This window comes from Arachis ipaensis, chromosome B8 (assembly GCF_059453495.1).
Source record: "Arachis ipaensis isolate K30076 ecotype BB chromosome B8, ASM5945349v1, whole genome shotgun sequence".
Lineage (NCBI taxonomy): Eukaryota > Viridiplantae > Streptophyta > Magnoliopsida > Fabales > Fabaceae > Arachis > Arachis ipaensis.
Window position 1 is genome coordinate 23,859,373 of NC_142443.1, and position 26,931 is coordinate 23,886,303.

Sequence of the window (26,931 nt, forward strand, 5' to 3'; positions counted from 1 at the left end):
AGCGTTGTTCAACCAGGCCGAACTGAATCGGGATTTGGCCGGTTTTCGTATTTTGGACGAAAAGACGCCGTTTTGTTCCTTCAAAAAAAAAAATGAAAAAGAGAACGTAACCCTAAGCTCTCTCACTCACTAGCAGAAGTGCAGAACCAGGCAGCACCGCAGCAACATCTCCTCCATCACTGCCAGACTTGCGCCGTCAAGCCACCGCCATGTCATTGCCGCCGTCGCAGCTGCTCGACGCCACCTTCCCCGCCATGGACGTCTGAACACATTGAAGAACGTAGAGAAGAGAACTCGAACACAGCTGGGAGGAAGCACGAAGCAGCCCTCCATCTCGTTGCCGTTCTTCAACGTCCAGCCACCGCTGCCATCCGCACTGCTACAGCGTCGGCGCAACGCGTCGCCCTTTTTCTTCCGCCTCCTTTTTGGCGGAGCTTCTACCTCTGTTTGGCTGTGATTCCGCCGCTGTCTCACCGAGGCTCTGCCGATGTTCCGCCGTTCTCCAGCCCTCGTCTTCTAGTTCGAGCTGCTTAGCCCTCTGTTCAGCCCTCTCCGTCGCGTGTTCAAGCTGCTTAGCCCTCTGTTCAGCCTCCGTTCCGCAGCCGTTCTGCCGTTGTTCAGCCATCTCCATCACGTGTTAAAGCTCCAGCTACCTCTCCGTGTACTGTTTGAATTTCAGAACGTGCTCCAGCCTAAGGTGATTTCTTTTCCTTCTTGTTCTTTTTTGTATTAATTATTCAGTTGTTGTTTTATTTGATTGTTGTTTTAATGATTAATATGTTGTTCCAGTTCTTGTTTTGTTGGTGGTTTGCTGTATTTTAAAGTTTTAATTGTTCTTGTTATTTTGATTTTCAGTTTTAATTGATCTTATTAACTTGTTAATTTGATAAATTATTTTTTTGGTGCTGTTCTTAGTCTTTTGATTGTTAGATTGTTCTACTGTTCTTGACCTTTTGATAACTTGTTAATTTGATAAATTGTCTTTATTGTGTTTTCCTGTCCTTGATTTGATAAATTGTTCATTGGGTTGCCGTTAACTAAACTTCATATGAGATTAAATGGTTTGTGATTGGTATTTTTTTTTTATCAAAGTGGTGGTGGGGGGCATCACTTGATTGGTGATTCTTCTTGTCCAAACTCGACGAAGCAAATCTGCAGCAAGATTTTGCATATTTTGATGATTGATGACAAACTTTGATGTTGGCATTTTATGTGTGGTTTTTTTGTTATTTAACTTTTGAGTGTGTGTTTGGATTAGAGTTTGATTGTATAAAATTGATTTTACAAATTTGATTTTAATAAAGCGTGAGTTAGTGATAAAGTGATTTATATTTGGTAATTTTGTATCAAAATGGATTATAATAAAATGAATATTGTTTGGATTACATCATTCAAAATTACGTTTAGATAACAATTACTAAAAAAAGACATAAATTTATATCATTCAAAATTATATTATTTTAGTACTCTTTGACTATAATTTCTTTTGGAAAAAAATTTAAATTTATGTGTTAAAATTTAGTATTCTTTTTGTTATAATTTGTTAGTACTCTTCTTTAGTATTCTTTTTGTATTTAATTATATCTTTCTAATGAAATTTATATTATAAAAATCAACAATAATAAATAAAATATATACTAATTTAAGAACATATAATAAAAAATATATAAAGTCAAATAAAAAAATAAAGTTCTATAAAATAGTACGTATTAATAAAAATGATTAAAAAAATTTATATGAACAATAAATACTAAAAATTCTATTAAAAAAATACAATAATATACATAAGTGAACATAAAAAAAACTCTAAACAAAATATTCATACTATTAACAAGAAAAATAAATAAAAAATTGATAAAAAATTAAAACTTAATAAAGAGTATTAATAATAATATTAAAAATATTTGTTTGTAAATCATAGCCATGAAAAAAAAAATTCAAGAATTTTGATGATTGTTTTTGTATCTTTTATTGTAAATGAGATTGCATGGCAAAATTGGTAAAATGTCAATTAATTTTTTAATTTATCAAGTGAACGTAAAAGCTAAATACAAAAGCTACAATTTGTTGCTTCTTGTGAACGAGAGTTCAAATTCAGAATCATGTTCGCGTTTAGAGAAAAAAATTAGCCAAACAAAAATTACAGCATCAAGAAGATTGAACGTGGTTCTTGTGCTTCCAACTATGAGATTATAATATTGTTGTTGATGTAGTACTTTTAATTTGGATGCTATTTTAAAATTTATATTAGACTATAATTATGTTTTAATGTGTTTATTTATATTTTATTTATTATTTTATTATAAAATAGTTATTCCGATTGAAGCATGGTTGAATCGGTTGAATCAATAAATCAGTGAACCAATAGTTAGAGCTGTTCGATGATTGGTTCAGTTTTTCGAACCTTGGTATTTCTGTTAATTTTGTATTGTTTTATTACATTTTAGCTTTCCTCACCAATCGCCTAAGTTCTAACCCACCGCAGCGCAGCACTGCACCCACCATCTCCTCAAACTGTACCCGCCAGCAACATCCCAACGACGGTGGCGATTTCAACAGTATAGTGGCGACAACACCAGCCAACAGCGGCAGCCACTCCACATCCACAACCCATAACCAGCGACAACAGTGGCTGCCTGCTCATCTCATCATTGATTTCAACCACCGATTCCACTTCCCCACCCTCTGTGGTTAGTGCTTTTTCTACTGTTCCATTGTAGTTCCGCAGTTAGATTGATTTTCTTTTCTGGAATTTAATATGATATGTGAATTCATCTTTCCACTTAGTATTTTAGTCACGTATATATTTTCTTTTTAGGAAATTTAGAACATTCGATCATTTTATTTATCATAGTGTATAACCTTAAAAAGTCTAATATTGTGGAATGAAGGTAGTAATGGAGTATCATATTGTAAAGTTTTTGAAGTTTGCAATCTCCAATCCAACTCTGTAACATGTTTCGACTGTTTTTCTTTGAAAAGGAAACGGCAAAAATAAACAAAATGCGGAGGGTTCTGGGAAAGATTTCTGGGTTGCTGAGCAATCGAAATATGATGGGAGTGGATAAAACTGGAAACAAATACTTCACCAAAATGGAAGAGGTTGATGGTATCAGTAAGCGTTTCTCTCTTTCTCCTTATGCATATGCTGCAATTATTCTGGTTTTAATATTGAATGATGTTATTATTTATTTTTATAGATTATATGGGTGATAATGGACTGTGCTATTATTTATTTATTTTGTGGTAAAAGAAGAATTTCATTAAGGTGGAGAGAAGAAGAATACAATTTAGAGGATAAGAGGTCTTCTGTAATAGATAAAAAACAATAAGAATTATCTATAAAGAATAAGTTTCAGTCTCTCAATATGTCTAGGACGGAAAGTCCTCCTTAAAGAGTTACACCAAATAGATGCCAAACATCTATGCCACAAAACTTGCTTGTTAGAAAATTTGTCATTGTAGGTGTGTGCATTGTGCTCCAACCAAATACTCCAAATAGTAGCGTATATTGCACAGTGCCACAATGATTTTGCCTCTTTTCATACTTCTGAAACCAATAAAAACCTAGTTAAGAGGAATTCATCTAAGGTTGCAGGGACCACCCAATATTCATCAAAGATGGCAAACAAATTGTTCAACAAAATCACATGCGAAAATGCAAAAGCAGATGTGAACTTGATTCTGAGTTTTCCAAAAAATAAGACACATTAGGGGAGACAACCTATGTGGCCTTTGAACCTAAACCCTAAACATGCCATTGGTGTTAATTCTGTTAAGCATATCTATCCATATTGAATATTTGACTTTAGAGGGAGCTTTGGACTTCCAAATAGGTTTTGTCAATATGGGAAGAGGTTTTATTTTAGGAATGCATTAGAGATGAATGATTTACAACTAAAACTACCAAGGGAATAAAGAGACCATGACCTTTTGTCGGGGTTGGAATATAAAGAAAAATTATCAAGGAGACTTAAGAGGATCATAAGTTCAGAGGATTCCTTATGATTTAGGTTATGGAAGAATTGGAAGTCCCATGTGAAGAAAGAACCTCGTCTGGTGTAGAAGGCCTGGATAGGGGAGTTATTCAAGGAAGATAGTTAATAGAGATGTAGAAACTCTTAAGAGAGGTATCTTCTATTCAGTGGTCTTCCCATAAGTGATAAGTTAAAACAAGAACTATCACCTACATTCAAAGAAAGCTAGGGTTTAAAAATAGTATAACCTTGAGAAATGAACTTCCAAGGGCTAGAATGAGTAGTATGGGTAGCAGCATTTGCATCCTAACCAGTCCTGTCCAAACCATACTTATTCTTGATAAGTTGATGCCATAGATAGTGAGGTGTTAAAGGAAAGCGCCATAGCCATTTAGCTACCAATGTAACTATATATATGTTTTAGGGTGGTTTCTTTGGTAGCGTCCGCTCCTAACAACCTTGGAAGTATGGCAATATTCGCTTTTATTGGACAAAGGGCCGTTTGAGAAGCTGCAAAAGTTACTTTTTTTTTTAGCTTTTGATTTATGAAAAGTATTAGTATTAATGTTTGGTGCAATTTTCAAAATCAAATTGTAGTTTTTTAAGAAGTTATTTAAGTGCTTATAGAGAAGTTAAAAAAAAAAACTTCTCTCATAATAAAAAAACTTTTTATCACATTTCTTTTAAAATAAGCACTTTTAGAACTAGAAAATCAAACACAAAATAACTTATTTATAAACTACTTTTAATATAAGTATTTATTGTTTAAGCTATTTTTTTAAAAAGAGCTTAATTAAGCTGTGATTCGGCCCGGCCCAGTTGGCACAATGCCTCGACCCGGGCGGTCGGCCTAACAAGGCCGTCAGACCCGAACCGGGAAATCGACCCGGACACCTATTCCCCAGCAGCCAGCCACATGACAGCTGGGACAAGGAAGCTTCCTGGAAGGTGGATCTGCCCTTGTGGGACTCACCCTACTGACAGAGTATATATGGGGAGGGCCTTATCCCTCCCCCACGTTACGTGACAATCCCTTTACTTTTACTGCCATCTGTACGGTATCTGACTTGGGCGTTGGAGTCCTTTTTGCAGGTGGCTCCCCCTCTCCAGCACAACTGCTTGTGAGGTCGTGAGGTCCCGTTTTCTACTCTCCTATACCGTAGCCCGAGAGATCCATCTGTTCACCATCAACGTAGACCAGGCTCCCACCGTCACTCACCCTCTTTGTCCATCCGATCCGTTTGATACCCGAGTCACCGAACATTTAGCGCCGTCTGTGGGGACCTGGCGTGAATGGATTTCCTATTAGGTCCTATGGAAGGAGATGATGGAGGCGAGCCACGTAGGGAGGAAGTGGTTCCCCGAACCAGTGGGGTAGCCTCCTTGGCTTCTTCTCGTGAGCACACGAGACCCCCCCTCGGCGAGGAGAGCCTTCCTCCCGCTCCCGTGAAAGGCGTCCCTTCGGAGGGACGGGGAGCGACTATCCGCGGATAATGCAGGAGCTGCGCTACAGGGTGCAGAACCTGGAACGGGAGCTAGCGGGTAGAGAGCACTATTAGCCTGCCCCGAGACAACATCGTTCCTCATCCCTTCAAAGGAGGAGGGAAACCAGAGGGAGAAGCCTCCGAAGAGACCGCTCTAGGGGCACACCGTACTACCGGTCCGATCCAGAAAGCCAAGGGGAAAGTAGAGAGGTGCCGAGGAGGCGGCAAGACCCTATAATCTATACCCCCCGGCCTCCGGCGAGACGCACTGAGAAGGAAAACCGAGAGGATAGCAGAGAGAGACCAAGGAGAACGCCACGACGCCCTGTGATCATGGGGTAACCCCTTTCCACCACTCCATTCTCGAGGTCCGGCTTCCGAAGCATTTCGATAAGCCGACGGACATGAGATATGACAGCACCCAAGATCCTCAAGAACATCTAACGGCCTTTGAGGCCAGGATGAATCTGGAAGGTGTGGGTGATGAAGTGAGGTGTCGAGCCTTCCCCATGACTTTAGCAGGGTCGGCAATCCGCTAGTTCAACGCTCTCCCCCAAGGCTCTGTGACAATTTTTGCGGACATAACCCGCGCCTTCTTGGCTCAGTTTACCACGCGTATTGCTAAAGCTAAGCACCCGATCAACTTGATAGGGGTAACGCAGAGAAGCGGGGAACCGACCAGGAAGTACCTAGATAGGTTCAATGATGAATGCTTGGAGATTGATGGCCTAACCAATTCAGTGGCCAGTTTATGCTTGACGAACGAGTTGCTGAATGAGGATTTCAGGAAGCACCTTACCACCAAGCCCGTGTTGACGATGCAAGAAATAAAAAATGTGGCTAGGGAGTATATCAATGACGAAGAGGTTAGCCAAGTCGTGGCAGCCAACAACCGGCAGTCCGCCTATAACCGGCAGTCTTCCTATAACCCTTCCCGTCATCCCGGTAACTGGGAAAGGTCGAAGGAGCACTCCAAGGACGGAGGGCCAGCTAAAGCCTTCAAGCCGTTCTCCCGGGTAGGGAAGTTTACTAACTACACTCCCTTGACAGCCCCGATCGTCGACGTGTACCAGCAAATAGCCGACAAAGGGATCCTGTTGAAGCCCCGACAACTCAAGGATAGAACTGGAGGGAACAAAAACCTCTACTATGACTACCACAAGGGCTTCGGCCATAAGACCCAAGATTGTTTAAATTTGAAAGATGCTTTGGAGCAGGCGATTCGGGAAGGTAAGCTGGCAGAGTTCTCACACCTCATAAGAGAACCCAGGAGGCGGGATTGTGACCGATCTGGTGACGACAGGAGCCGTGCCGTGAGACCAAGGCAAGAGCCCGAGGAGGACAATGAGTGCGGCCTTACTATTGTGAACGTTGTAGTCGGGAGAGACGTTGCTCCTAGGTTGAAGTCAGCATGTAGGAAAGATGCCAAAGTCTTGACTGTGTCATTGTCTAGCCCCGTGCCTTCCTCCAGGAGAGTCCCGTCAATATCATTCGGACCAGAGGACCAATGGTTCGACGACTTGCTGGAGAACCCTCCTATGGTGATCACAGCAAGGGTGGGAACTGGTCTGGTCAGGCAAATTCTTGTAGACACCGGAGCTAATTCGAACATCATGTTTCGTAACATGTTTGATGCTCTAGGCCTCCGAGACATCGACCCGAGAACCCATCAACACGGTGTGGTCGGCTTAGGCGATAACTTTATCAAACCTGATAGAATAGTCTCTCTACCAGTCTCCATAGGAGGAGGTCGAGGGAAGAGGTCGGTAATGGCGGAGTTCATTGTTCTAAGGGACTCCACGGCCTCCAACCTCATATTGGGAAGGAAAACCATCGAGTTTGGAGCAGTGATTTGTACCAAACTACTGATGATGAAATTTGTTGCTGATGATGGGTCGGTCGGATCCATCAGGAGAGATTTGGAAACGGCGGTCGCATGCGACAACGCCAGTCTCTCCCTAAGAAAAAAGTCCAAAGAGGCATCCCGGGTCTTCCTAGCTGATCTAGACGCCAGGGTCGACGACAAGCCCAGGCCAGAACCTGAAGGAGATCTCGAGAAGTTCAGGGTTGGCGACTTAGAAGAAAAGTTCACATTCGTAAACAGAAATCTCCCTCATGACTTAAAAGAACCACTGGTGGAAATGATTCAAGCAAACGGCGATCTGTTCGCTTGGACACTAGCCGACATGCCGGGAATTGACCCCCAATTTATGTCCCACCACCTTGCCGTGAAGGCAGAAGCTAAACCAGTGTTATAAAGAAGGAGGTAAATCTCCCAGGAAAGGGCTGACGAGGTGGCCAGGCAAACGGCCAGCTTGCTAGAAGCAGGGTTCATCCGAGAACTGGACTACTCGACCTGGCTGTCAAACGTAGTCCTAGTTAAGAAAGCCAATGGAAGGTGGAGAATGTGCGTGAACTATTCCAATCTTAATAAGGCATGCCCCAAGGATTCCTTCGCCCTCCCTAATATTGATGCTCTTGTAGACGCGGCCGCGGGGTATCGGTTTCTGAGTTTCATGGACGCATACTCTGGGTACAACCAGATACCGATGCACCGGCCAGACGAGGAGAAAACGACATTTATAACGCTAGGGGTACATACTGCTACAAGGTGATGCCTTTCGGACTGAAAAACGTAGGAGCTACATATCAAAGGCTGATGAACAAGGTACTTAGCGAGCTTATCGGCAAGACGGTAGAAGTGTACGTTGACGAGATCTTGGTGAAGACCACCCGGGCCGAAGACCTCATCAGTGATCTAAAGACCGTGTTTGCATCTCTTTGGCGGCACAACATGAGGCTTAACCCTCTCAAGTGCGCCTTCGCCATGGAAGTCGGGGAGTTCTTGGGCTTCATGATAAACCAAAGAGGAGTGGAAGCCAACCCAGAGAAATGTGAAGCAATCCTCCAGATGAATAGCCCGGGGTGTGTCTAGGACATACAAAGGTTAGCCGGAAGGCTTACTGTCCTGTTGCGTTTTCTCGGTGCGTCGGCAACAAAGGCACTCCCATTCTTCAACCTGATGAAAAAAGGGATTGCGTTTGAATGGACCCAGCATGTGAGGAGGCTTTCCACCATTTCAAGAGAATACTGTCGGCACCTCTTGTTCTCGGGAAACCCAAGGACTTCGAAGCATTGTATCTGTACCTAGCCGTAACCGATGAGGCCTTGGTGGCCGTCTTGATACGGGAAGAAGGGAGGGCCCAACAGCCAGTGTATTTTGTTAGCAAAACACTCCAAAGAGCGGAGCTGAGATACAGTAAGTTGGAGAAGTTGGCGTATGCGCTGCTAACCTCATCCAGAAGGTTACGTCAGTATTTCCAAAGTCATCGTATTGTCGTCAGGATGGATCAAGCAATACGTCGAGTCTTGCAAAAACCCGATCTGGCGGGACGGATGATGACCTGGGCAATTGAGCTATCCCAGTACGACTTGCAGTACAAGCCGAGACATGCGATCAAAGCCCAGGCCTCACGGGGGACCCTCACGAAGCTCCGGGAACACGGTGGAAGCTCCACGTTGACGGAGCCTCCAACCAAACGTCTGGAGGAGGAGGGATAATTCTCGAGAGCCCATTAGGAATAGTGTACGAACAAACCATCAAGTTTGAGTTCTTGGTCTCCAATAACCAGGCGGAATACGAAGCCCTTATCAGCGGCCTGCTACTGTCAAAGGAAGTGGGGGTGACAAGGGTAGAAGTGAACAGTGACTCTCAGGTCGTCACATTCCAGATCAACGGGATGTATCAGGCCAAGGACCCCTTACTACAAAAATACCTGGAAAAGGTTAAGAACTTGAGCAAGGACTTTGAAGAAGTCGTGGTACAGCATGTCTCAAGGGAAAGGAACACGTGCGCCGACCTCCTATCTAAACTGGCCAGCACAAAACCGGGAACGAGAAACCGTTCCTTAATTCAAGGCTTGGTAAAAGAACCAACAATCGCCCTGTGCAACCCGTGTAGACGTCGATCCGTCGTGGGTCGCCCCCGTCACCGAATTCTTGGGAAGTGGCAAACTCCCTGACGACCACAAGAAGGCAAAGGAATTGAGAAAGGAGGCAGCCAAATACACAATAGTGCAAGGCCAACTGTTTCAGAGAGGGCTGAGTCAACACCTATTGAAGTGCCTACGACCCGACCAGATAGACTACGTCCTCAGGGAGGTCCACGAGGGTTGTTGCGGCCATCACATAGGGGGGAAGGCTTTGGTTCGGGAGCTCGTCAGAGCCGGTTACTATTGGCCCACGATGATGGCTGACGCCCAAGAATTCGTCAGGAGATGCAAAAAGTGCCAAGAAAACACAAATTTCCAGAAGGCGCCGGCATCCGAACTCAGCCTGCAAATGGCCTCCTAGCCTTTTAGCCAATGGGGGATCGACCTCCTGGCCCCTTCCCAGTTGTCCTTGGACAGGTCCCCGAAAGGCATCACCTTATAGCAGTATGTACCCCCTGGCATTATGAACGCCGTTTTCTCCTCGTTTGGCCAGTGCATCGGTATCTGGTTGTAGCCAGAATATGCGTCCATGAAACTCAGAAACCGATACCCCGCGGCCGCGTCTACAAGAGCATCAATATTAGGGAGGGGAAGGAATCCTTGGGGCATGCCTTGTTAAGATCGGAATAGTCCACGCACATTCTCCACTTTCCATTGGCTTTATTGACTAGGACTATGTTCGACAGCCAGGTCGAGTAGTCCAGTTCTCGGATGAACCCTGCTTCTAGCAAGTTGGCTGTTTGCCTGGCCACCTCGTCAGCCTTTTCCTGGGACATTTTCCTCCTTCTCTGTGCCACCGGTTTAGCTTCTGCCTTCACGGCAAGGTTGTGTGGCATGAATTGGAGGTCAATTCCCAGCATGTCGGCTGGTGTCCAAGCAAACAGATCGCCGTTTGCTCGAATCATTTCCACCAGTTGTTCTTTCAAGTCATGAGGGAGGTTTCTGTTCACGAAGGTGAACTTTTCTTCCGAGTCGCCGATCCTGGCATCTAGATCAGCTAGGAAGACCCCGGATGCCTCTTTGGACTTTTTTCTTAGGGAGAGACTGGCGTTGTCGCATGCGACCGCCATTTCCAAATCTCCCCAGATGGATCTGACCGACCCATCATTAACAACAAATTTCATCAGTAGTTTGGTACAAATCACTACTCCGATCTCGTTGATGGTTTTCCTTCCCAAGATGAGGTTGTAGGCCGTGGAGTCCCTTAGAACAACGAACTCCGCCATTACCGACCTCTTCCCTCGACCTCTTCCTATGGAGGCTGGGAGGGAGACTATTCCATCAGGCTTGATAAAGTTATCGCTTAAGCCAACCACACCGTGTTGGTGGGTTCTCAGGTCGGTGTCTCGGAGGCCCAGAGCATCAAACACATTACGGAACATGATGTTTTAATCGGCTCCGGTATCTACGAGGATTCGCCTGACCAGACTAGTTCCCACCCTTGCTGTGATCACCATAGAAGGGTTCTCCAGCAAGTCGTCGAACCATTGGTCCTCTGGTCCGAATGATATTGACTCTCCTGGAGGGAGGCGCGGGGCTAGACGATGACACAACCAAGACTTTGGCATCTTTCCTACATGCCGACTTCAACCTGGGTGCTAACGTCTCTCCCGACTACAACATTCACAATGGTGAGGCCGCGCTCATTATCCTCCTCGGGCTCTTGCCTTGGTCTCACGGCGCGGCTCTTGTCGTCACTAGATTGGTCACGATCCCGCCTCCAGGGTTCTCTTATGAGGTGAGAGAACTCTGCCAGCTTACCTTCTTGAATCGCCTGCTCCAAAGCATCCTTCAAATCGAAACAATATTGGGTCTTGTGGCCGAAGTCTTTGTGGTAGTTGCAGTAGATGTTTTTGTTCCTTCCAGTTCTATCTTTAGGTTGTCGGAGCTTCGACAGAATGCCTTTGTCAGCTATTTGCTGGTACACCTCGACGACCGGGGCTGTCAAGGGAGTGTAGTTAGTAAACTTCCCTACCCGGGGGAACGGCTTGAAGGCCTTTAGCTGGCCCTCCATCTTTGGAGTGCTCCTTCGACCTTTTCCCGTTATCGGGATGATGGCAAGGGTTATAGGCGGACTGCCGCTTGTTGGCTGCTACGACTTGGCTAACCTCTTCGTCATTGATATACTCCCTAGCCTCATTTTGGATTTCTTGCATCGTGCACACGGGTTTGGTGGTAAGGTGCTTCTTGTAATCCTCGTTCAGCAACCCGTTCGTCAAGCATAAACTGGCCACTGAGTCGGTTAAGCCGTTAATCTCCAAGCATTCATCATTGAACCTATCCAGGTACTTCCTGGTCGGTTCCCCGCTTCTCTGTGTTACCCCTAACAAGTTGATCGGGTGCTTAGCTTTAGCAATACGCATGGTAAACTGAGCCAAGAAGGCGCGGGTTATGTCTGCAAAAGTTGTCACGAAGCCTTGGGAGAGAGCGTTGAACCAGCGGATTGCCAGCCCTGCTAAGGTCACGGAGAAGGCTCGACACCTCACTTCATCACCCACACCTTCCAGATTTATCCTGGCCTCAAAGGCCATTAGATGTTCTTGAGGATCTTGGGTGCCGTCATATCTCATGTCCGTTGGCTTATCGAAATGCTTCAGAAGCCGGACCTCGATAATGGAGTGGTGGAAAGGGGTTGCCCCCATGATCACAGGGCATCGTGGCTTTCTCCTTGGTCTCTCTCTGCTATCCTCTCTGTTTTCCTCCTCAGTTTGTTTCGTCGGAGGCCGGGTGTAGCTTATAGGGTCTTGTCGTCTCCTCGGCACTTCTCTACTTTCCCCATGGCTTCTCCCTTTGATTTCTCTCTGCCCACTAGCTCTCGTTCCAGGTTCTGCACCCTATGGCGCAACTCCTACATTATCTGCGGATAGTCGCTCCCCGTCCCTCTGAAGGGACGCCTTTCCCGGGAGTGGGAGGGAGGCTCTCCTCACCGAGGGGGGGATCTTGTGCACTCACGAGAGGAAGCCAAGGAGGCTACCCCTCTGGTTCAGGGAACCACTTCCTCCCTACGTGGCTCGCCTCCATCATTGCCTTCCATAGGACTTAATAGGAAATTCATTCACGCCAGGTCTCTACAGACGGCGCCAAATGTTCGGTGACTCAGATATCAAACGGATCGGATGGACGAAGAGGGTGAGTGATGGTGGGAGCCTGGTCTACATTGATGGTGAACGGATGGATCTCTCGGACTATGGTATGGGAGAGTGGAAAGCGGGACCTCACGACCTCGTGAGCAGCTATGCTGGAAAGAGGGAACCACCTGTAAAAAGGACTCCGACGCCCAAGTCAGAGACCATACAGATGGCAGTAAAAGTAAAGGGATTGTCACGTACCGTGGGGGAGGGGTAGGGCCCTCCTCATATATACCCTGTCAGTAGAGTGGGTCCCACAAGGACAGACCCACCTTCCAGGAAGCTTCCTTGTCCCAGCTGTCATGTGGCTGGCTGCTGGGGAATAGGTGTCTGGGTTGGTTTCCCAGTTCGGGTCCGACGGCCTTGTTAGGCCGACCGCCCGGGTCGGGGTATTGTGCCAACTGGGCCGGGACGAAACAGTACTTTTATATGAGAATGTGATTGTAGCTGTTCGATCAAATTATGTGTACATTAAATTTATAATTAACAAAGTCATATTAAAAATCATTCTTACATGGTAACCACTTGGTTTATATCCTAATTCTTTAACATGAATGTAGTTCTAATAAATTGTTTAAAGGAATGGAAATATGTTTGATTTGTCTTCTTTTTTTCGGTGGTTTTTTCTTGGCCAAGGCTTTCTACTTTTTTGGTGAGGGTGGTTGTTTTTTGTTTGAGGTTTAAATGGGGTTAGGATTATAAAGGGATGAATAAATAAGAGATAGTTGTTCATCAATATTTTCAACCAAAACTAATCCATGAGTTGGTTACTCCTATTTGTAACTTTGTAATGGAATAACAAAATCTTAAACTAAATAATGGCTTGTATTGTTTACTGAGAAGTGAAACTTTTATGAACAGGCTTTTTGGCAGAACAACTTATACTATTGCAGTAGCGCTTGATAACACTTTCTTATTCCTCTCAGGAAATGATGGAATTGGAAGCAAGGCGTGAACGTGTTAGACAAAATGTTGTTCGTGTGTGTAACTTATATTTTCACGTTAGCTAATAAGTGTAACAAAACAATAACTTTTTCGTAAAAGTCTAGGTCTACAGTCCCCAACACTTTCTTCTTTTATTTGTGTGTTTCTTTTTCTTTAAGTTCTAAAGAGAGAAGAGGAAAGGAGGGCCAAAGAAGGAAGTACAGGCAAACGTGTCAGCCCTGGTTAGATGCTTAAAATTTTGTTATATTCCAAATTTTCTTCTACTTCTTGATTTATTGATTAATTGAAGTTTGATGCAGGAAAAGTTGCTGGTCCAGACTTGAAAAGTTTTATCCGGCAAATTCCAGTTGGCTCAGAAGGTCATCATACATTGCTTTTCTTCTTAAATTATTTGATTCTTTTTTATTTTTTATTTTTTTGAAGCTCACCTTTTTATCTCAAGTACTTAAACTTTTCTGACCTCAAAGCAGAATAATAGATGAATTTTTTTTTTTTCCATAAAAGAAGCCAATAAATTTTTATCACTCTCTGCAAATGATTTACTGATTTTTAGGCTTTGCCATCCAGCATTGAGGTTTCGTACAATTACTATGTATTAATAAACCAGCTCTCCCATTAATACAATTTGACATAATTGCATTATAGGTAGTGAGACTGAAGAATCATCTTGGGCAAGGGGTAGCTTGAGGTGAGTCTTTTTGGAATTGATGGATCAATAGACAAATATCTATTTGAAATTGAAAATGCACATGCTTTGTCATGTTGTGTCTGCAGTCTTGTTTTTTGCTGAGTTCTTATTTTCGAATTTTCAACTTGTGTTGCTTTTAGGCTGGGTTCAAGTCATGCTTCGGGCTTGGTGAAATTAGTGATAAATTGTTAACCTTATATACTTCAACTAATATTTTTTTATATTATATAATATTATTTTTCCATTGTAATAATTTATTTTGGTACAAATATTGTATAATATCTATTGAATTTTATCTCTAACTTTTGATATTCCATTACTTTACTATGTGTAATGTCTAAAATTATATCCATTTGTCCTGGTCCTTTTTGGGTCTATTTTTTTGGACTGGGATGAAGTTTAGGTCTTGAAAAGACCCATCCAAGAAATGGGGTCGGGTCGGGGACTGGGTCTGGGTCTGGGTTTGGGTTTAGCTAAACCTGGTCCAGCCCATGTTCCAATGGCTGTATTTTGGTTTAGCTTCTCTAAGGAGTAAAATTAATTACTATACATACCTAGTCCTAGCGGCTAGAGTGCATCTCTGATGTTTACCAAAAAAAGAAAAAGAGAGTGCATCGCTGATGCTGTACTCTAGAAATTTCATCTTCTATACAAGGTACTTCATTCTTCTTTAGATGTTCTTCATTTTGTGTGACCTGAAGGTCACGGTTTAAGCTGTAGAATTTGCGGATGACTTTATCAGATTACGTTGCATACATTACACCCTTTGGGTGCAATCTTTTCCTAGCTTATTTTCTCCAATTTCCATATCGTATTTGTTATTAAGTAATGCTTTTATTTTTTTTTTTTCATATAAAATACTTTAGAAGTAACCATTCAACATATAGTAATTACATACTCTTTTTGCAGGTTCACTCAAGAGAACAAAACTGAGAAAGAAAAAGTGGAACCTAAGTAAGTTCACAGCAACATGACTGGATATTCCAAGTCAATTAACATTAAAATGAGCCAAAATTCTGTAAATCACATTTTCATTTGGAGATCTATATAAAAATCATAACTCAGCTAATTGATACAAATCTATGCTATAAATACAATTATTCAAACATGTTGAATTTCTTAAAGTAATCATTTCCCAAGCTTTTGGGTTATGATATATAATTTCTGAACTTTCTTATTTGCTCCTTAATATATTGTTTAGGTCCTCAGAGTCAACAGGATCTGGTGCAACTTTTAGGCCCGGAACCTGGCAACCGCCAACTTGAGTTTTTGTTACAATAAAGAGGAGCCTTTTTGACATCAACATTCTTGTGTGTTAGCCTCATGCTATGTTTTTTAGAAATTACATGCTTGGTTTATTTTCTTGCCAAAAATTTTTTGACAATTTTTCCCGTACAAAGTACAAAATTGTAGTATTTCCTTGGTCATTCATAAACATCAATTCAACAAATGTGAACACCAGAACAAGCCAACATGAGGGTACAGCCAAAACAATGGTGCACTATGGATTTATGATGTGGGAAGCTCTAAAATCAAAGGACCAAACATGCATTTGGATCACAGCTTTTCGGTTAAGTCTCCTGCATTTCATTTGAGCTCAGGATCGCATTCAACTCTCATTTTTCAACCTTTTTTACCTCGATTGTAGAAATCATGACCTATTGCTTTTCATTTAGCTATTTATCTTTTAAATGATAGATTTGGATCCACCATATAGTTAAGGTTCGAGGCATAGCTGCAGTTAGTTACAATGAGAAAGGCATATCTGAACTTGATAGACTCGTATGTTATCAGAGGATAGATAACTTATCTTTGTATGACTGTAAGTTCTGTCTAAGCATCGAGGATTTGGATTCATAAAAAGTTTAATCTCTCTCTCTCTCTCTCTCTCTCTCTCTCTCTCTCTCTCTCTCTCTCTCTCTCTCTCTCTCTCTCTCTCTATTGGAATCTATGTCGGCGACTCAGCTGGGAAGAGCAGAAGAATAGTGGAACGGTAGGGTTCGCGCCATCGTTGCCTCTCCTCTGTCTCCTTTGAAGTGCCCCTTCGATCTCTCTCAAGGGTGGAACCCTTGAACTATGGAGGCTGGTTCTGGATCTCTGACTCGCCTGGTGTCCCTTGTGTCTGCTGGGTTGCGTCGTTGCTCTTCGGAAACGGTGAAATTTGGCTCCTGTTCGTTCCTATTCTGTGCTCTTACATTGGTGAGTATAATTTTTTTAGCTTTGTTCTATATCGGAGGAATATGCAATTATGCTGAATTTGTTGAGATGGTTGTTAATCTGTTGTGTTAGGCATTGGATATACTGGTTTTGTTTCCCAAAAAATGCACAGAGTTGCTTAAATTGAATTTTTAAAAGTAAGTTAATACCTCTATTATGATGCTTAGGAACAAGATGAACCCTGTAATCGACCGCCGAAAAAATTGTTTATTAGGGGCTGATTGTGATTGGAACAAAAGCAGATCCTTATGGCTTTACCAAGAATAGTAAACTTAATAAAATATTTAACCGTTGTCATGGTCTTGAGGTCCCGATGCTGTAAAATCAAATAACCAAACTTATGCTTTTGAAAACAAAACTATGTGCGTTTAGTATAAATGATTTTGGTTAAACTGAATTTGATATATTCTTTTAGCAATTCTCTTCTGGTCAACCTTAACCCAAAAATTAAGAAATTATCTTTGTAATGTTAGAAACCAATGAGTCAACCAATTTATTTAGACCATACACTGTGATAAACTATTGACTGACGACTATGGACTTCGCTTAATGCTAATTTAAGTTGCAATTTTCTCCATTTAAGTTAATTCCATAAGCGACGTGTACAACATGCTTTGTTCCTCAATGGATTTTTTTTAAATCCAGGGATGTCTGATAGTGAGTCGGATTTGGATGATGGCAGCACGTCAGAGTTGTCAGGTCATTGGACTAATGGTTGGAGCACCGATTCGGGAGATGGGGAATGACTTGAACGGGTTGGAGGAACCGCTGACTGAGGAAGGGGATAGTGGCCATTCCGACAGTGAATACGACGGCAGGGATGGTGGTGGAAGCTATATGCATGCTGCTGCAGAGGATCATGCAAACTCCGAGAATGTCATGGGTAAACAATTCAGTTGTCCAGACCCTGTGATTGCTTTCGTGTTGTTATCTGCAGAATTTAATGGGATTGAAGATGCGTATGCAAGCTATGTCGCGTATGCAAAGGGAATTGGCTTTGCAGTGCGAAAGGGAGATTCTATTAAAGACAAGGAGGGGAATATTGTTAGGAAGTTTTTCTACTGCAATCGGCAAGGGCTGCGTGAAAAGAAGCATTACGAGCGAGTTGATAGAAAAAGGACTCATAAACCGGAGACGAGAACGAATTGCAATGCCAAGCTTGTGATGTTTCTAGAAAAAAGTTGTAGGAAATGGCGGACGAAAACATTGGTCGAGGAACATAATCACGAATTGGCACCCCAAGAGTTCACTAATGTCATGGCTCCACATAGGAAGATCCCTGAAGGGCACAAAGCGCATATACATAGCATGCATGATGCTGGGTTCAAAACAACTCAAATAATGGGCTTCTTTGCCCACATGTGTGGTGGATATCGGAATCTTAACTTCATTATTAAGGACTTGTATAATTATATGGATGGAGTTAGGCAATCAAGGATTGTCGAGGGAGGTGCAGCCGCAGCAATAAGCTACTTGAAGGGCAAGGCTGAGTTGGATCCGATGGCAGTTGTGCAGTACTCTTATTGCGTTGAGAAGCACCTTGGGCACCTATTTTAGTCAGATGGTAACATGCAGCATGACTATGAATGCTTTGATGATGTGTTAGCATTTGACTCAACGTACAGAAAAAACTTATATAACAGACCTCTTGTGATCTTTTCTGGCACCAACCATCATAGACAGACAATTATTTTTGGGTTCGGTTTGCTAGAGGACGAGAAGATTCCTTCCTACAAATGGTTGTTAAGTAGCTTCTTGGAGGTAATGAGGCACAAGGAGCCGAAAGTCGTTGTCACAGATGGCGATGAATCCATGCGAGAGGCCATTAGAGGTGAATTCCCTAGTGCGACACATAGACTATGCACCTGGCATCTTGCTCGAAATGCAGTTGTTAATATTAAAGACAAAGATTTTTGTGCTGCGTTTAAGACTGCTGTGTATGGTCACTTTGATATGGAAGAGTTTGACAGATATTGGGTGGACATGATCACATCATTCGGTTTAGAGGACAACGATTGGGTCGCAAAGACATACGAAAAGAGAGAGATGTGGGCAAATGCTTATTTGTGTGAGAAGTTTTGTGCCGGCATACGAACCACTTCTCGGTGCGAGGGTATTAATTCATCACTTATGAAATTTATCAAGTCTGGGAATTGCTTACTTGAGTTAGTTGAGAACCTGGATCGAGTAGTTAAAGATTACCGGAATAACGAGTTCATTGCAGATTACAAGACTCTTTACTCAAATCCGGTGTTGACAACGGGTCTTGAAGCATTGGAAAGATCTGTGAGCAAGTTCTACACGAGGGAAATATTCTATGAGGTGCAAAAACAGATTGAGGGAGTTGGGCCATTGTTAGTGTTGCACAGGGACAGTATCGGTGGCACGGAGAAGTTCATGTTCCGAAAGTATCGAAAGCCCCATCATGTAGACTCGGTTTTCGTGGATAGAAGTTGTGATAAGTATGAATGTTCTTGTAAGTTATGGGAGAGATTAGGGATACCTTGCTGCCATATATTTTGTGTCTTGAAAGAGCTAGAGAAAGAAGAATTGCCGAGCCGATTGGTCCTGCGCAGGTGGTGCAAAGATGCCAAGGTCGCCGATAGTAGTAGTCAGCATGCCTCAGTCAATCCCACGGATGGATTTCGTGTTAGATATGGTGCATTGTGGAGTGCCTGCCTGTCACTGTGTTTTACAGCCGCGCAATGCACGGAAACATACAACACTGCCATGACAGAGGTAGCCAGAATGTCGAGGGAGTTTGAATCTCTAGGTGACATAGGGCAAAGGAGCAGTCGTGTTCAAGTAGGAGCGGATGAAACTCACATTCTCGACCCAAAGGTTATCAGGTCCAAGGGTGCACCTCGGGGGAGCACAAATGCGAATAACGGGAGGCACTGTAGGCGGTGCCTCGGATTAGGCCACGACAGAAGAAATTGCACTGCCATGGATGACGATGTTGTTGATGAGGTATGTATTTGTTGATTAATTCCTGGTATTCTGGTGATCCGTATGCGCTTGATGTGGTAATTCTTGACATTTATACTTGTTACTTATGTCATGATAGTTCTAGTGCATTAATGTTTTGAACTATACCATTTGATTGCACAAGCGATTTTTTTGTTTGCAGGGTGGTGGATCCGGCTGTAGGCCAGTTTATACTTCCGGAAAGAGGTCACAACGAAAGTAGGTTCATGGTCATGACTGCATGTGATTGAAGTCTTTAGGTGGTTAGGAAAAATTTACATAGTTGTACCTTGGTTGTTCAATGTAAATGATTCTAGTTGTGCTGTCAATTTAGTTGGTTTTTTTGGTAGGTTAATGTGATGTAAACATTGGTTATTATGTGATGGTTGTCCCATGAATGAGACCTTTTTGAGGCATTACTTTTGGTGTTGAGTGCAAGTAGTTTGTTCTATTCCTGTCATAGCTCCTTCATTTTGATTTTAGCCATTATTAAGGCAGGTTTTTTTTCTTATCTTTTGTTATTGTGAAGAATTTTTAAGCCACGCAGTAACTTATGTCATTCACTTACTTATGTAGTTCCAAGTTTTGAATTTCTTTTTTTGAGCATGTCTAAACTGTTGGCCATTTAAATAAGGCTAGAATTGTAACTAAAAGAAATCATTACTTAACATTAGGCATTTGTGCAATCTAACTTTTCATCAACATCAAATCACCAATAAAAGGATATAACTTTTCATCAATATCAAATCACCAACAAAATGAGATGCATCAGGTCACGCTTGGAAAAATATATTCCATTAACTGCAACGTTGTTGGGGAGTGGAAAAAATAAATTCCATCAATTGCAACATTGTTGGTGAGTGGACCTGTATTATTAACAATTTGCCATGCATGAATGCTTTGTGCTGACAGTTTAAATGGTTGAATCTGTGAACATAAAAGGTGCTGCTAATGACAGTAAGAAACTTCATCTAAAAGTTATAGTCATTGTACACAAGTATACACCAAAGTTATCGGGCAACCATTTCTGAAGGCACACCAACAAAAGTATGCCACTCAATCTGTATTCTCTAACCATTACTAAAGGCTATGCCAATAATGTTGTAAATTAAAGCCTACACACCATTCAAAATATATATGTCCGGTAGCATCAAATCCACATAACATGTTAAAGATCACATGTGCTGTAGCACAAACAGATCAGTTTTCACTTACATATTGGTTACACAAATGACCTTACAAAATAGCACAACTAAAAAGTCCTTGAACGGAACAAAAGTTTGTATGCCTCAAACAAAAGAAACAGATTCAGTGGCAAAGTACGCCTTCCGGATTGCTACCATGGAGCAATTGTGAAACTCCTCCAGTAATTTAGAGCTGCTTCAACGGTTTCCATTCTGTTATCATTGTGATACTTTAAAACCATGTCGATTGCAAGGCGCATCCTTCTATAATCAGTCACAAACTGAAATGCCTATAATAATCACAAGCGCGTTGTGGGTTAGGATACGCAATAGTGCAGCTTTACATTTGACGATATTTCATACAAGCTCATTGGGAAGTGAGGTAATTCATTATAGTTGCATGTAAGGTAAGTGCAGATGATACCTCGATATCGTAGTCATAGAACAAGTGGTACATGATCATCCACTGCGCAACAAATACGCCACAATCATTGCTATTCGGGTTATTGGCCCCGTGTTTGATAACAAGACAAATCAAGTCACCCAATCAGATTTCAATTTGTTTTAACCAATTGAAGTAACGTAATAGTTGCAACCATTAAATATAAATTTTACTTTGTTCTACGTCTAAATAATTCACCTTTCAGGAAGTTGTTGGGCAACTTCAGGCTCCTTTATGTCAAACTCATTGCATTCTATTTTGTCAGTATCTGCATTAGCATACCAAGCACAGTCATCCAAGAGGTCATCCAGAAATATTGCCTGTGTAACAATAATAGTTCATTTGTGTTAATTATGTCTAGTTTAATGCAAGAATTAGGTTGGGAATTTTAAATAAATAACTATAACCAAATGGTCCGGGATTAAACTATCGCAACATACACTTATCGCAAACACAGCAACCTTAATTTTGAATTTCAACATGTGAACTGTTTCTGCATGTGATTTTATTACCTAGGTAGAGGAAGATCCAGTTACTCCAACCGTAAATTAAGACTGCAAAGTTGATTTAATCATGACTTTTGGATTTTTTAAACAAATTGGAATGGTTAGTATTCTACAATATAAGTCACCCATTCTTTTCAACTCATAGCAGTACATTTGATGTGGATATTAAAGGAAGACACCAGGATTCGACAGTTGGAGGCCTTTAATTCAACACCCCATGGCTAGTAGTTTTGTCGACACTAATGCAACTTGATCTACAGTTACATGTTAAGGTCATGCAGTATAGAAATGGGGACATATGCTTTTTTCAAAAAATCGTTCATTGTCATTACTACGCAGTTAGGCTATTTAGACCTTACGGAATAAGAACATTACCAATTTTTGGATCTGGCGACGTCTCTTTGACCTGGCTGTTGGGGACCGCAGCGAGCCAAGATACACCAGTTGCTTTTGTGAGAGGTCAACAATAACGAGAAACCAATGGTTATCGCACCACATAGGGCAGTAAATCTACCACAAAATTACCGGAGACAAAGTGTGTAATCAGTCATGTACGATAGTCATGTAGGCAGCAGGCAGAAATTTAATCATGTTTGCGTACCTTCAGCACATCGTCAGCGTAGCCCATGAAGTCCTTGCGTATAGCAGAAATGGTTGCTTCAGGTATAGGTCCTCGCCCAGTCGCTATTTGCTACAAATAAAAAATATTACATCGCCAGTCAGAGTTTCGGTTAATTAAAAACCACGTGTACAGGGACGGATCAACTTTGGAGATTGTGGGGGACAAGTGCCCCCTTTAAAATGTTATAGCGGCACATGTAGTACATGGGATAAAAATTTATTCGCCCACACTCAATAAATAAGTTTGACGCCGATATAATTTTTTTTAATCAACCTCTGTTTCCATAATGTACAGAGAAAATATCTAACTATTTTATAACAATATCATGTTGATTATAATAATAACTAAATAATCAGAATAAAAAGATAATACAAAATTAAAATAAAAAATTAAGTCAGTAATTTAAATTTAAGTATTAAAAGTCATGTTTTTTTTAATGCTCTCTGAAATTCTAATCCTCTTCACTTGTTCTTTCTTAACTCTGTTATTTCCAAGAAAACCTACTTAACTTCATTCTTTAAATTCTTTCGACTCAATTAAAGATTTATTATTGAATTTTATATATTTTAGGCCTTCGATTATTTTGCATGTTATTTTGTAATTATATTTCTGTACATTTTGTCATTACATGGTTGATTATTATTGAATAATCAGATCCATGAGTAATTTAAATTTGGAAATCTAGCTATATTAACTAACGATAGAGAACAGTTAAAATGAAAAGTAACATTCAAATATACGGATATTTATTCATGTTTCTTCTATTGAAGTTAGTTCTAGCTTTTTTAGTATTAACGACATCAAGTAAAAAAATTAATTATTTATATTATAAAGAGTCAATTTCATCGTCGTGTAAGACATGAAATTGGACCTGATTATTTAGTAATATATATAAAAAAATGAAACATTTAATTGTCTTCTTAATGAAAGAATTATTCAAACTTTTCAAGCGGTGTAATTATCCGTCGCATCTCATGTATCACGGGCATTCGCTACTTTCCTGTTTATCCCCTATTGCAGTTGATCAATGTAAACCAGATTATAGGGTTCGGAAAATAACCACAAATGTCGTTGGAAGATACCACTGCAGCCTGGTCGAGTCAAACGCAAGCATCCTTGCCAGCAGAATCAACACCTGCGTTAAAAAAATGTCATCAAGAAGAGATCATGCTGCCAAAACCAGATAGCAGGCACAAACTTTAGACAGATATGGATGTGTCACATACGTCATCCACTATTTGCTTTCCCGGTTCTAATGTCCTCAGTGCCTTCTGTGTCATCGCACAGTGTGGATTCGAAACAAGCATCTCCCTGAATTCGTTAATCATATCAAAGTTAACGAGTAAACTACTAAGGGTGTGTTTGGCAAACGCGTTGAGGAGGAAAGAAGCACGTTTGAGTCTCTTGAAAGTTTCACTTTTATGTTTGGCAACTTTTATCCTTCTGAACGCAGAAGTGATTCTGCCTTTAAACGTACGTTCAGGAGAAGCTAAAATTTGTAGCTTCTGCGTTTCACGTTCACGGTGGCTGATTATCTTAGAAAATTAGGTGGAAATTTTATTTCTTTTTCACTAATCCTATCCTTCATTTTCTTCTATACAAAGGATACTAGTAACTATTACCATCACAGTTCTCTATATTTTCTCCTACTTGTTCTTAGTTCCAATTTTTTTCATCAAAATGGTTCAAATTTGTTTCAATCACTAGCAAAGTGAATATTTTAATTTTTTTATTATTTTTAGTATTCACTTTCATATTTTAATTTTTATATTTTTTATTGTATTTTATATTTATAGGATAAATATTTTTATATTATTTGTGTAGTATTCTAATTTCTCATGTTATGTTGTTATATGAGTTTTTTTATCATTTACTATACTATTTTTTATATGTATATTTTTTATGAAAATTTTTTTATTTTTGTTTGCTTTGTTCATGTGATTTTTATTTATTTTATTGTATTTTTTTATTCATATGACAAATGTTGTTGATTTTTTTATTGTGTTCTAATTTTTAAATATTTTATTAATTTTATGATATTTTTATTATTTTTTGTTCATATGAATTCTTTTTTTTTCTATCCTTTACTGTATTGTATTTATGTTGTCTATGAAATTTTTTTATTTTTTTATTTGATTTTATTCATATGAATTTTATTTACTTTTTATTGTATTTTTTTTGTTCATATGATATATGTTGTTGGTTTTATGAAATTTTAATTATTTCTTATCTGTATCAATTTTTTGTTATTCTTTGATGTACTCTATTTTTGTTTTGTATTAATTTTTTTATTTTTTATTCTGATTTTATAAAATTTTTAATTGTAATTATTATATACTATATTTATTATCAAAAATTTATAATATAAATTATGATCTTATAAAAAAAAACAAAATAAATAAAAATTAATTATAAGTAACAATAGAGTCATAGATAATGAAAAAAGTTGATACAACAAAGGAAATGGATTATAGTCCAAAATAATACTAAATTAAAGAGTACTGACAGTACTAAAAAAATTATAAAATATTTTTTTTTGTTTGATATTATAAAATTTATAGTACTCTTTTTTATATTTTTATTTTTCATTGTATTTATTTTATTTATATGATAAATATTTTTTATATTATTTTTGTTAGCGTTTTGATTTTGCATGTATATAAAAAAATTATTTAAATTGATGTCTTTTTTGGTAATTTTTCATCTAAAAGTGATTTTGAGTAGTATAATCCAAACAACATTTATTTTACTATAATCAATTTCGATATAAAGATGGCCAAATATAAATCACGTTAATTCAAACTTACTTTTCATCAAAATCAATTTTACAAAATCAATTTTATGCAAACTCCCGTTTGCAAACTGTAATCCAAACACGCACTAAATACGTGTTTTGTCCTCCAACAGGAACCACTTTTGATGGGAAAATGTTTGGAACAGGGATTAAATTGGATATATTGCCTTTTTAAAAATACTTGACAGATTCAATTTTATCTCCCGTGGCCAAGTCAAGTGATTAGTTTCCACGTTATTTGAACCTATTTATATAATTGCAGTTTCTAGTGCCATCATGTATACAAGTGTGGATATGTAAAACTCACTCTTGATCCAGTTTTGTGTTAAAGATGTAGGCGGCGATGGCCAAGTGTAAGCCTTCTATCTCCATGTCGAGTGTAGGTTGAAACGAGACCGGCATACCCTGAAAAATGATAGCAGGATTTAAATTCATTCAGAAACAGAAACGATTGACATCAAATAGAATAAATTCAACTACCACCTCAATGTTAAAGGAACAAACCTTGGGTATTGTTTTACCAATGTCTCCCGCCATGAAACTGCTATCCAGGTTCCGATGCAGCATGAACTTCTGTTGAAGGTTCCTTGCTCGAGCAATCTTAACGGTCGTGTTCATGACATACGAGCTTTTGGGTCCGTGACATCCACGTGAACTCATCGAAGCCGGAAACAGATTACGCCTCCCCCTAGGACTGGACTTCGGCATAGCAGTCTTGAATGAGACCTTTTTTTTGCCCTTGCCTCGGCTGAACTTGAACGACCCATCGTCTGAGTTGGTGATATGATTCAGCTTTGGATCATAATCCGGGTCATCATTCCTATTGTTCTTGGTCCTGGTCTTACGTTGTTTGTAAGTTCTTAGCCCTGTGGTGTCCGGCTTGTTCAGGGGTTCCGTTGTAGTCGTCCCCCTGTTCCTAGACCAAATGATGTACGGGGAGTTGCTACCAACCATTGGTAAACCGTCCTTCCCACTCATGGCTTGCTGGAGCATTTCAAGCACATCGTCATTGAATTGCCCTTGTTTTGCGATTATAGCCTTCAGGTCATCTATCTGTTGTTGGATCTTCACAACTTGAGAAGCCACATTTAAGGTGTCACCTACCTGTCAAACCCCGTGGCTGTTTTCTTTCCTACACAGACAATTGTTTGTTTAATGAATTTGCGGTCGAGAATGAAATTGTGTTTACACAACTCCAACATGAGCTACAATAGTCGAAAAAAGTCTCAAAACCAAATGAACTAGAACATAATTACCTCTGCGACTCCGGTGGGGTTTGGGTATGACTTAAGATGGTTTTGAGGAGTGGGCTGCTGTTTAAAGGCTTTGATGCAGGCCATTCTTGAATTTTGTCATCGTCGGAGGAAACCTCCACCGGCCCATCAAGTAACTCCATCTCCTTCTCCATTTTACCGTTAACCTGCAGACAACCAATTTCCTCAGCATTCTAGCAGAAGGAATTGGGTGCCGTTAATTGGGTGACCAACTCGTGGGTTCGTGTGCTAGTGGAGGTCAGGCGAAGGTCACTATATTTAGGTGCGGGATCAAAGTCACCCACTGATTTGCATGAACCCTAATTCAGTTAACATGATGTGAACACCGTGATACCTCATTCTTGCATTGGGTGGAAGTTTTGAGTACTGCCCAATGGAAGGCGCACAAAGCCTTTTAAATCCACTCTTCTTTTATGTCCTTTTATATGCTGGGTTAAATTTCTTTTAGGAATTTTTTAACCAAATTTTTTTTTTGGTTCGAGCCTTTGAAGTAAAGATCTTTGGGTCGAATTGTTTTTTCTTTTTTCCAGTATCTGGACACTTTTTTTGTTGGACTATGGGGACAAAAAATAATAGGAACAATAAGTTTGAAATGGCTTATATTGCTTAGTCATGCAATGGCGCTGGGTGGTTTTTGGTCATCATCCCGTTTGTGGTTCCCGAAACCCAAAAAGCTAAGAAACATGAAACAACCACATCGAGACAAATGAG

The 26,931-nt window shown here is 40.5% G+C and overlaps 2 protein-coding genes and 1 pseudogene across 6 annotated transcripts; 2 read left to right on the plus strand and 1 right to left on the minus strand.

Annotated features, from left to right (window-relative positions):
• On the plus strand, positions 1-16,090 carry LOC107612098 (uncharacterized). 4 transcript variants are annotated; one of them, XM_021109106.2, is made up of 8 exons: positions 1-697; positions 2,448-2,690; positions 2,983-3,115; positions 13,685-13,747; positions 13,826-13,885; positions 14,172-14,214; positions 15,124-15,168; positions 15,416-16,090. In XM_021109106.2, the coding sequence occupies exons 3-8, from the start codon at positions 3,004-3,006 to the stop codon at positions 15,477-15,479; spliced, it is 387 nt and encodes a 128-aa protein (XP_020964765.1). In that variant the 5' UTR covers positions 1-697; positions 2,448-2,690; positions 2,983-3,003; the 3' UTR covers positions 15,480-16,090. The 4 variants fall into 4 exon arrangements, with proteins under 4 accessions (XP_020964765.1, XP_088353151.1, XP_088353152.1 ...); XM_088497025.1 differs by having other exon boundaries at positions 2,486-2,690; XM_088497026.1 differs by having other exon boundaries at positions 2,491-2,690.
• Positions 16,091-16,949: 859 nt separating this feature from the next.
• LOC110265806 (protein FAR1-RELATED SEQUENCE 5-like) lies at positions 16,950-19,857 on the plus strand (annotated as a pseudogene). Its single transcript, XR_015896525.1, has 2 exons — positions 16,950-19,401; positions 19,562-19,857. The product of XR_015896525.1 is annotated as a protein FAR1-RELATED SEQUENCE 5-like (transcript).
• Positions 19,858-20,341: 484 nt separating this feature from the next.
• Positions 20,342-26,598, minus strand: LOC110265807 (uncharacterized). The gene is made up of 10 exons (XM_021109100.2): positions 26,203-26,598; positions 25,451-26,078; positions 25,254-25,351; positions 23,379-23,463; positions 23,213-23,287; positions 22,132-22,221; positions 21,906-22,040; positions 21,223-21,344; positions 21,007-21,076; positions 20,342-20,872 (listed from the first exon to the last, which is right to left on the minus strand). Exons 2-10 carry the CDS (start codon positions 25,937-25,939, stop codon positions 20,735-20,737), a joined length of 1,302 nt encoding a protein of 433 aa, XP_020964759.1. The 5' UTR covers positions 25,940-26,078; positions 26,203-26,598; the 3' UTR covers positions 20,342-20,734.
• Positions 26,599-26,931: the final 333 nt, after the last annotated feature.

Bases quoted from the DNA above. Each gene is read 5' to 3' on its own strand.
- LOC107612098 (XM_088497024.1), top strand. From the start codon at position 6,280: ATGCAAGAAATAAAAAATGTGGCTAGGGAGTATATCAATGACGAAGAG.
- LOC110265807 (XM_021109100.2), bottom strand. From the start codon at position 25,939: ATGCTCCAGCAAGCCATGAGTGGGAAGGACGGTTTACCAATGGTTGGT. The intron at 21,077-21,222 runs GTGAATTATTTA...TAACCCGAATAG, and splicing joins GCCCAACAACTTCCTGAAAG to CAATGATTGTGGCGTATTTG. The intron at 20,873-21,006 runs GTATCATCTGCA...TGATTATTATAG, and splicing joins TCTATGACTACGATATCGAG to GCATTTCAGTTTGTGACTGA.